This window comes from Mus caroli, unplaced genomic scaffold, assembly GCF_978045245.1.
Source record: "Mus caroli unplaced genomic scaffold, Mus_caroli_1 scaffold_11, whole genome shotgun sequence".
Classification (NCBI taxonomy): Eukaryota; Metazoa; Chordata; class Mammalia; order Rodentia; family Muridae; genus Mus; species Mus caroli.
The window spans coordinates 110,377,696-110,388,712 of record NW_028227266.1 but is presented as its reverse complement, the minus strand read 5'-3'; the positions used below and the strand labels follow the sequence as shown (position 1 = coordinate 110,388,712).

The 11,017-nt window shown below is 45.7% G+C and overlaps 1 protein-coding gene across 4 annotated transcripts in view; it reads left to right on the top strand.

Annotated features, from left to right (window-relative positions):
• The first annotated feature begins 1,997 nt into the window (after positions 1 to 1,997).
• Positions 1,998 to 11,017, top strand: part of Stac (SH3 and cysteine rich domain) — a 124,944-nt gene continuing 115,924 nt past the window's right edge. For 2 of the 4 annotated variants that reach the window (XM_021172830.2, XM_085828092.1), the window contains exon 1: positions 1,998 to 3,506. Coding sequence is in view for 2 of the 4 variants with exons in the window: in XM_085828091.1 (XP_085684217.1) it covers positions 3,396 to 3,506 (111 nt within the window). In the remaining 2 variants the exon portion in view is untranslated. The remainder of the gene's footprint in view (positions 3,507 to 11,017) is intronic. The other 2 variants (XM_085828091.1, XM_021172828.2) reach the window with 2 other exon arrangements.

The window sequence follows — 11,017 nt, the reverse complement described above, 5'->3', positions numbered from 1 at the left end:
GCTTCATGTGGAACTTGTTTGATTTTAAATCTCACTGTTTCCCACATGTAGTCTGGATCCTCTGTTCAACGGAGGGACACTTGAGGTTTCCGATAACTAGACTATTTTAGAGCTCAGGACTGTGTGGCCAGCATCCTCATAACCAACAGAGTGTCCAGCAGCTAGAGGAACTAGAGGAACAGGACACCGCTTCTGCCCTCACGTAAATCCTCACCCAGCCCAGGACAGCCCACTTTGCATTGATTACTTAGGAAAGGGAGCCATGACAGCATGGAACTCATTTAGAAGCCTGCGTGAGATAAATAGGCTAAGGAAGGAGTCTGCAAAGAGCAGCAAACCCTTGTAGATATATGGTGAAGAAGAATTAAAACTTAGGTAGATAAGAAAAGACGAGAAGGGAAAGAACTCACTAGAGAAAAACATAAAAATAAAAGTTTGATTTTATTTGAGAAGCCATAGACAACTCTTGTAAGACATAAACTCATTCTCTCTATCTATCTATCTATCTGTGTGTGTGTGTCTGTGTGTGTGTGTGTGTGTGTGTGTGTGTGTGTGTGTGTGTGTATGTGTGTGTGTGTGCGTGCAGGTCAAAGGACAGCTTCAGGTGTCTTTCCTCAGGTGTCTTCCACCTTGTGACTGAGACCAGTCTTCCACTTGAGACCAGTCTTTCATTGGCCTGGAACTTCATTGCATAGGCATGGATCAACTAGCTCCAGGGACCCACCTGTCTCTGCCTCCCACAAGTGTGGGTCACCAATCCTGGCTTCTTAACATGGCTTATGGGGATCAAACCCAGGCACTCATGCTTGTGAGTTAAGCACTTTGCTGAAGGATTCATCTCCTCAGGCACCAGATACCTACAATTTCTGTTAGTAGGCCCAAGGTAAGGTCCAAGGAGGTAGCTTTCCCACAACCCCACACCTAGTGTGGTGGTAGAGACCTGTAGTCCTATCTTCCTCAAGGCTGATGTAGAAGACTAACCCCAGGACAAAAGTAAACCCTTGTTCTTGTGGTTTTCTCTAGTGAATTCCTTCCCATCTCATCTTTCATTATTTAACTTCTCCTGTTCTTCAACAGTGGGGCAACAGTGCAGGTAGACAGACGGTGAGTTCTATTGAAGAAGAAAACAACTACAAATCAAAGCAACAGAAAAAAAAAAAAAGAATAGGAAGTGGGAATGGCTATGGTAGTGGAGGATGTACCCAACAAGCATAGGAACTCTGGGTTTGAACCCCAGCACCAAGTGCTATTTCCATTAGAAGACATCATTATCAATCGCTAATCCTATTGATAACTAGAGCTGAGCATCTAAAAAAGGAGGATAGCATCTTCACTTTAAAAAAAGAAAGAAAATATACCCTAAAACCTAAAGATGAATGGTTTCTTATTGTTAGCCAGGGTATGCTTTCTCCCCAAGGCAGAGCTCTATAGAAGACCCGGGAAGTTTCACTCTTGTGGAAAACTCCCTTGGCCCTGTATTAGGTCTGACTTCACATTTGCACAGACTTGTGGAGTCCTGTATTGTCCCTCTTGTCAGTTGGCTAATTATGTGCGAGTGTGCATGGATGTGTGCTTTGATTAATCTACCTGTACCTGTCTGTCTGCCTCTATCTATCTATCTATCTATCTATCTATCTATCTATCTATCTATCTATCTTCTGTCAGTCTGTCTAGTATCTATCTGTCTGTCAGTCGGTCTGTCTACCCGTCTCTTACTTTTCTAATCCAGGAGAACAGGCTTCATGATGTAGCCAATTCTAGAAAACAATCTCCCGCAAAGCAGGCCTGGGCTAAAGATCCATTTATCCGATGCTGTGTCCCTCTGTGCTCTACCTAAGGCTGCTGGTGGTTGGTGCAACTTCAGCTTGTGAGAATTTTGTTTCCAGTTAACAGATGGGGATTGTGTTTCATGGAGGAACACTTGGGGCCTTCCAGGCTTGCTGGTGAGGTTGGTCTAAGTCACAGGGGAGGGGGAGGGGTGGGGGGTAATAGGGTTTGTTTTATTTTAGGGTTGTTTTTGCTCATATCTTTTTTTCTTTTGTTTTATGTTTTAAGACAGGTTGTTACTATGTAGCCCAGGTTAATCTAGAACTCATCACTTAGCCCAGGCTGATCTAGAAGTCATTACTTAGCCCAGTCTGGCCTAGAACCCTCAATAATATTCTTACATGAGGCTCCTGGGTAATGTTTGTGATTTTGGAGATGAGCTGGAGGAGAGTAGAGGATTTATATGTGCACATGAAAATATCACAAATAACCCAATTACTCTACATGTAAATCCCAAATGACAAAATAAATTTAGTTTTCTAGACATGAAAATAAGGAGGGAGTCTAGTGTTCATGTACGAAAGGCTTTTTATAAATGTAGAAGTATTCCCTTTGGCTACATACTCTGTTGTGTCTAAAAACTAAACCGGATCCTTCTATGCCTTGGTCCAGTGATGCTCTGTCTCCTGCCAATCTCCATGCCAAGAGATTGAGTAAAGCGGTCCAGTTCACCGGTCTAAACAGGTTCTAAAACGCAAGCCCAGCCCTGAAGCCCAACCTCTTTCAGCTTCTAAGCCTGGCTTAGCTTTGAGGCTCCCCAGTCCAAATGGCATGGATTTGAAAAGCTCTGCCATTTATAGCTGAGTGGCTTTAAGCAGCCCTGTTCAAACCTAGGTTTCCTCGTCTATAAATGGAAGTGACCATGCCTAACCCATAGTGAGCCTGTGAGGCTCAGTAGGAGAAATTGGGGACCAGGTGTCCATACACCAAGTGTATTATCTGCCTGATTTAGATCAAAGCGGAACATTGGAAATTGCAGTGCCCACAGGTCAGAGGACGCCCACACTAGTTCCTGCTGTCACTGAACTATAAATTAAGCTAAGTACCACCACATCTCTCTTCACGCTCAGGGCCAGGGATGAAGGGGTCGCTGAAGGTGGCCCATAGTACTTGTCTGTACTCTCTTTTCTGTTCCTTGGGGGTTTGCTGAGCATTTTCCTTAGAACATCACTAGACCCAGCGCGGGCGCTCAGCGCGGATCTCCCACACTGTCGGAGTGGGCGCGGCCCCCTCCCGCCCTGGGTTCCCCGCACGACCACGCAGCCCCGCCCCAAGCCGCCGCCTCCCGTCCTCGGAGGGGCCAACCCCGGGCCCACCCGCCCGCTGCGGTGGGCGGCAGTCACGACTAGAGGCGCGCGATCTCCAGTGAGGTGGCCGCGGGCGCTGCGCGGGGCGGGGCGGAGGCCAGGGAGGTGGGCAGGACCTGGTCAGGCGAGGCCCCAGGGCACACGCCACCGCCTGGCGCGATGGACATCCCGGGCACCCGGCGGCACTGAGCTAGCAAGCACGAAGTCGAGCGAGCCTGCGGTTCCCCCAGAAGCCCAACACAGTTCCCGCGGCCGGGCACGATGATCCCTCCAAGTGGCGCCCGCGAGGACAGCGGAGACGGACTGACCGGGGAGGCGACGGGCACCGAGCAGCCGCCCTCTCCTGCGTCCACCAGCAGCCTGGAATCCAAGGTACAGCGCGCCTACACTGGGGAAACACAGAGTCCCTTTCCCTCTGACACCTTTCCTCTGGGGTCCGGGTGCCAGGAGAGATGGGACTCATCCCTAGAGAACTGGGATCCGCTGGACCCGTTGCTTCTCATGCTGAGACAGCTGAGCGGACCCAAACCTTTGCAGAGCTTCTGCCTTAGATGCCCAAGCACTTTACCCTAACCCTGGTGCCCAGATGGCTTCCTTAAGTGGGAGAAGGAGTTTGGATGATGCATGCCCTGAACATACTCGTGCCCACAACCAGGGTGGGTTTGGGTAGCTTCTGGGGGCAGAAAGACCAACACAGCCTAGGGGTACTCTTTTGCATAGCTTTAGCACCCGGCCCACAAAGTGTACCTCATCCTGGGGCTCAAGGATCCTTCACTTACCAGGGTGCCTCCCCAGCTTAAGATACCAAGAGTTTAAAGAAATATATTAAACGAACATAAGTAACTGGTCTGCAAGAAAGTTAGCATTCCCCTTGTAAAAGTTGCTACTCTGTAGAACTTAGCACTTGTCTTTTTAAGAGTCACACTAACACATATACACAAACGCAACCCCGCAGCACGTCTCCTGTCACATTTATACTTCCTTTGAAGCTGGTGTGGGTGCCAGGCACATGTTTGGAAAAGTTGGAAGAGAACCAAGCAAAGCGTGGCTGCTTAACAGCGCAGAGCCAAATGGCAACAGTGCCAGGAGAGTAAAATTCATAAGATGGAGTTGCTGTTAGCTTCGTTGATTGCTTTAAGTGCAAGGCTCCTGGGTGTGCAGAGGTCTCTATGGGTACCCGGGGCATTGCAGGGATGTCAGCGCTCCCAATGCCGCAAAGGGATCCATGTTTGGGGGCCATCAGCTCAAGGAAAAGTGAGACCCTGTGGCTATGCCGTACAAGCTTGGATGGCATTGTAGCTCAAGAGGCACTGGCGTAGGGCAGGATGCTGGCACTGTATGCTTTCCGTGTCAATAGTTAAACACCAGAGACGGTGGTGGTCTAAGACCTAAAGCTTTGGCCCCTCCGATTAACTCTTGGCTATCTCATCTGGGCACTAGTGGCAACTTCTCTGACATCCAATTGAAAAGGCAGACAAGACCATTTGAGGAATAGATGAGACTGCCTAACTCTACCCTGCTGGCTCGACAGACTTGTCCTTTTGCTGTGAGAGCTAGGGAAGTGGGATCCACCACACTACATAGGCTTCTAAAGCAGGCTCCCTGTCCACATCCGAAACACCTCTTTTCTACCTGGAACCTGATGCAATTCATTCTACTATCCCTCCTAGAGAGTCGGAGCGCCAGCTGCCATTTCAGAGGGGATCTGGAGTTCTGTAGGTAGTGTAAGCGCAGAAGTGAAAGACTTTGTTCTTTTAAACTTTGCATTGGGCCTACCATCCTGCATCCTGTGGTAGGTATGCTCTGCAAAGGTCTTAGCCTTTGGGTAAAACAGCAGCCTGATTGAAACACACAGCATGGGCTTGCTATTTATAGATGTCCTCATGTAAATCATTTGGCAAAGCAAAAACCTTCTATGTAATGCCCGTAATTACCCACCAATTTATACAGCTTACCATTCAGATTTGTAGATGTCCACTGTTCTCAGTCATCTACCTGCCTGATATGTGTCTCTGCATCCATCAGTTTGCCACTGTGGCTTAGGCATCCTAGCCAATGGAGATGAGTTCTACCGAGGGCCTCCTGGACCCTCTGGTACGAGACACAGAACAGCCTGCATGGGTGTGATTTTGTTTTTCTTGAAGTCGTATTTAGAGCTGGATTAAGGAGTTCATACCCTCAAAAGAGGCTGGCCTGCTGCTATGGAAGAGAGCTGGTGATGGGTAGATGGCTTGGGATAGGAGCTGGTGAGACCATCATTGTGCGTAGTGAACTGCACGGGCCTTTAAGAGGTTCTGTTCCATTAGAGAGGAACAAGCCTGCTGAGAAAATGTCAGCGGCAAAGCAGGGATGGCTATCTATTGGACTCTCCCAGGAAGTGGTAGTATTGGTTCAAAGGTGCACATCCCAATATAAGCAAGAAGTTAGATGTCTAATGCATCCCAAAAATGACAAGTAAGCTAAGCAGTAGTCCATATATCAAAAAACATCACATGGACTCCATAATTGTAACCCAATTATGATAGATCAGCTAAACACACTCATTAAAAAAAAATCCATCCAGAAGGTGCATGGTATAGGTCCTACTGGGCACTGAAATTTCTCTGGCCTTTTTTGGACATTTTATTTCTCATTATATGGATTAATTTAAATATGCATGTGTGCATGCGCTCATTACCGTGTCCACGCGGAGGTCAGAAAACAAGTTGCAGGAGTCAGTTCTCCCCTCCTGCCAATGGGGAACTCAGGGGTCAAACGCAGCTCATGGGGCTCATGGCAAGTGCTTTTACCCACTGAGCCATCCTCCTAGCTCATGAAGACTTTTACAATTCCTTTTAAGAGATACCTTTTAGGTGGCCATGGAGCTATAATCCTCACACTTGAGACGAAGAGGCAGGAGAGCTACAGCATGAGACCCTGTCTCAAGAAAGAAAGAGACAGACAGAGAGACAGACAGACAGACACAGAGAGAGCATGTCTAGCTATAAGAATAACAAGTATTAAATATTTGACAAGTCCAGGGGCCAAGGGAACACCCATTGATTGACAATTGAAAAGCCAACCCAGGTAGCACTTTATTCTCTATCTCGCCTAGTTTTTGCCTATATTTATGCTTACTTAGTGCCAAGGGCAATCCTGAGTATCTACTAAATGTTGCCTCTAGTCAGACACAACTCTAAACTTGACACCAGAAGCTTCTACTGTGACATCCATTTCATGGCTAGCGAAGTAAGAAGGTCTGAGAAGATAGATGCCCTAGCCAAGGTCACGGCAAGAGCAGCACCAGAACCATGTGACCTTGGATCTGGTATTTTCCATCCTTACCTGTCTCTTGTTTGTGCAGTGCACACATCAGCCTGATGGTCTAAAGATCACAACCTCCCTGAGAGGTCACTGGTAACACATTGTGACATTGTGTCTTCCACCGCACTTCCCCCTCCTTTTCTTTCTTTCCTTTTCCCTTACCCTCTTTTTGTTTTGTCTAGGATTATAAACATACATCACTACACCTGCCTGTAGATTTTTTAATTACCTTATTTATTATTTATTTATGTGTATGCACACATTCTTACAAGAGTGTACATAGCATGGTGCACATGTTTGAAGATCTGAGGACAACTTTTTGGAGTCAGTTCTGTTCCCCACACCACATGGGTTCTGGGGATCAAACTCAGGTGGTCAGGCTTGGAAGCAAGAGCCTTCATCTATGGAGCCACCCAGTTGTGTCTTCTGAAAGAATAGGGCTAGAGCCAGGCAGTGGTGGTGCGTGTCTTTGATCCCAGCACTTTGGAGTCAGAGGAAGGAGGATCTCTGAGCCTGATCTACAGAGTGAGTTCCAGGACAGCCAGGAACACATGAAAGGACTCTGCCTTGAAAAACAAAACAATAAAAGAGCAAAAGGAAGGAAGGAAGGGAGGGAGGGAGGGAGGGCAGGAGGGAGGGAGGGAGGGAGGGAGGGAGGGAGGGAAGGAAGGAAGGAAGGAAGGAAGGAAGGAAGGAAGGAAGGAAGGAAGGAAGGAAGGAAGGAAGGAAGGAAGGAAGGAAGGAAAGGGGCTAGGGAGGTGGCTTACTTAGTAAAGTGTTTGCATGGCAAACATGAAGTTCCAAGTTTGGTCCCTCAAACCTCCCTTTAAGAAGCTAAGCACAGTTGTACCTACTTATAATCACAGTGCTGGGGAGACAAAAACCACAGATCTGTAGGTCTTAGAACCAGCCAGCCTACGTGCCTACTTGGCATGTTCTAGGCCAATGAAAGACTTGGCCTCAAAAAAGCATGGTGGGTGGCTCTGGAGGATGACCTACACCTGGGGGTTTACTCTGGCCCTCCATATTCAGGAAACACACAGGTATCCCTGCACATACATGTGAACCTGTGCATGTACATACCTACATGCACAGACAAGAGAGAGATCAAGAGCTGGAGATGTGTCTCAGAGTTGGAATGCTTGTCTAGCTTGCTCAAGGCCCTAAATCCAATCCATCACACCTCAAAACCAAGTAAATTAACCAAGTCACATGGTTGGGTGAAATGGCTGATGGCCAACTCTCCTTTGGCTTCTCTGTCCTTGCGTTGGCTACGTCCCACGGTGAAAATAATCAAGTGCTTATTCTAGCACCACCTGGAAACTGGAACACAGCAGACCCACTGGTCTAGAGTTCTGCACAGCATCCTAAGAGGCAAGCACATATACGCAGTGTCTGAGTATACGACATATACACAACAGCACCAAACATAAAACAAGGGCATACAAAATCTCTAAATATCCATTTTTTCTCTGCAATTTTCTTGGAAAGTTGAATTGCAGAGGGTTGAAATTAGTAACAGAAGAGAGCATTCATTCCAGGTGTTTTTAAAACTGTATCCTTTTATTGTATGAAACTATTTTAAGGAAATTTCCAACATACACAAAGGAAGATAGACAGTATGAAGAACCATCACAGATCTAACCAGCTAACATTCCCTGCTTATTAACTCATTGACAGTAATGTTTGACATTCTAACCCATCACCAACACTGCTCTCCCAGAGGATCATCTTAAATCAAATTCTGGCTCATCAGATCCTTTAACCAGAAAATCTTTCAAGTTGCATATCTAAAAAATAAGATTTGGGTAAACCTAGGATCCCACTGGCACAGTACTGCAGTTTTGCTTTGTTTTTATCATTGAGGGTCACTAGAGTCTTGCAAAGACTCAAAAACTGTAGGAAATCTATGAGTAAAGAGAACCAACATTTAAAGCTATAGAGGCATGTGTTATCTGGGAAAAGCGTGTATACCTTTTATAAGATCCACAAGAGCATATAGTTCCTCCTCTCTCTCAGGTCTAAAGAACAGCAAGTTGCTGACATGACGTCCCACAGATAGTTAAATAGTCATGGCTTGTTGACTATGCTCCTAGTTGAGAACCTAGTCTTCAGCTTTGAATCCCAGGGTGATTCCCTCAGAGCCAATTCCTGTAAGTGTGTGTAGTCACAATGTTTAATGTAATTGTAATTTTTTTCTTTTCTATTAGTTGAGCAGAAAAATCTGGAAGCCACTGATGTGTGTCTCCTCCTCTATCTTCCCACTGACTGTTCCAGAAAGACCATAGCCTAGTTTAATTGTAGATGCTGGACACAGATCAATAGACCAAAGAAAAACTCCCCCTTGCCCCAGTAGCTGAATTCTTTCCCATTTGACTTGGTGACAACATAAAAGCTTATAAGGGTCAAATGTGAGTTTTGGGGCCATCAAAGATGCGACCAAAGGTCCTATCTAGATGATGCAAAGAGATCCCAGGCTTTGAGGTCAGACAGACAAACTTCCTAGGCTCCTCCCAGTTACCACTTGTCTGACTATAAGCAAGTTGGCCCATTATCTCCAACCCTGGGTGTCACCATTCGCTTCATTTGTCAACTAAAAATAAAACTAAAGTCAACTGAGAAGAGGGAACCCTAGCTAAATAACTGCTCAGATCTGAGTGGCGTGTGGCCATGTTTGTGGGGCATTTTCTTAATCACTAATTGGTCCAGCCCATTTGTGAGTGGTGCTATCCCTAGGCAGGCTGGCCTGGCCAATACAATAAAGCTGTCTGAATCAACCAGCAGAAACCGTACAGAAGCAGTATTCCTCCATGGTCTCTGATTCAGTTCCTTTCTTGGCTTCCTCTAATGATAGGCTATGAGCTGTAAAACAAATATTCCATTTCCTGCCCCACATTGCTTTTATTCAGCGTTTTATCACAGTAACCAAGAAGCAAACCAGAGTACTGGGCTCTCCATCTCTAAAGCACAGAATCCCTCCTTGGCAAGTCTGCTGCTTTATTTTGTAGTTGTTTTATTTGTTATTACTGTTTGGGTTTTATTGCTGTCTAGATGGGTCAAACTATGGAGATCCAGTTTGGCTTAATTCAGGATGCCCTTGGATTCACAGATATGCCTGGCCTGGACTTCAGAATGCTAGGATTAAAGGCATAGGACACCATGCTCAGCTTTCTGGTTGGCATTTTTAATGTTGTGAGGACTAAAAGAAAAGATGAAGTGCTCATGTACAATCGACACACGTATGCATAGAGTACCACTGATCTCCTTCTTTTGAAATAGAGAATCCCTACACTAGCCAAGCCCAGTAGTCAACATCACTGAAACTATTTCAGCTAGCACTAACACAGCTGAAATAGTTCCAATGGTTCTACTGGCTGTTTCTTTTTGGACTCTTAGTTATACTGTCAACTAGGATGAGATTCTGCCTAAGCTAGGTTAGTCACTAAGTATGCATCATCACCACCCACCTACAATTAATATTTGAAGGCATAGTGTAATCCATCCACCTCCCTAATGGAGCCACAGACTGTTTCTGAGTGATCTGCTCTGAAACCTTGCAAACCACCCACTCTCAAGGAAATGCCTCTGCTCATAAGGACACAGCCTGCATTCTGAGAAAGGTTCTGTGTCCATCAATGAACAGCCACTTAATGTTTAGTTTATGGCCAGCATTCCCCCAGTACAGGCATAAAGCAATGATGGGCAAGAAATTCCATTTATACTCAAAGGAAGACAATGAAGCAAAATGCATTCAAATCACCAATTTGTCTGTCTATCTGTCTGTCTGTCTATCATCTATCTATATTTCTATCTATCAGTTTTTTTTTCAAGACAGATTTTCTGTGTGCAATAGAGTCCTGGCTATCCAGGAACTTGCTTTGTAGACCAGCCTGGCCTCAAACTCACAAGAGATCTGCCTGCCTCTGCCTCCCTAGTGCTGGGATTAAAGGTGTGAGCCACCTTCTTCAATCATCATACATACATAGATTCTAAGGGTTATAGAATGTCCAAAAAGAACAATATCCATGCCCTTCTGTCACCTTCTTCCCACTGCAGTCAAGAAAAAGCATTTGGATCTATTGTCTTCTTCTTCATATTTTCTGCTGAACCAAAGACCTGGCTTTGGGGAAGGCAGCCCGCCCACTTATCATTCTTCATGTTGGTAAATAATTTAAAGCATTACTCAGAAGCAGCTAGATTTATGAGCTGACTCGATCCCTATTTATGTTATGCCCATGCATAGAAAAATAAAAGGTATTCTGTGTAGACAGCTGGAAAGCCAAAATAATTTAAAGGAGAGAAATATGCACATCACACGTCCACCCAGAGATAAGAATTATTCAATGTTTTGGCTGTTTCTTTCAAGCACATTTCTCTTCTTGTATTTATACACACTGAAAATAAAATTGGAAACATCTCTTCCTACATGTGCATTTTGCCTTTTCCACCGACCATCTCCGGACACACTTCTCCATCCTCTGAAATCATCAGACATCTAATATTCCACTCAAGCCATTTCCGTGCTCTGCTACCGCGACTCTATCAGCTCCATTTGCTTTCCACATTGAGTTCTTTCCCAG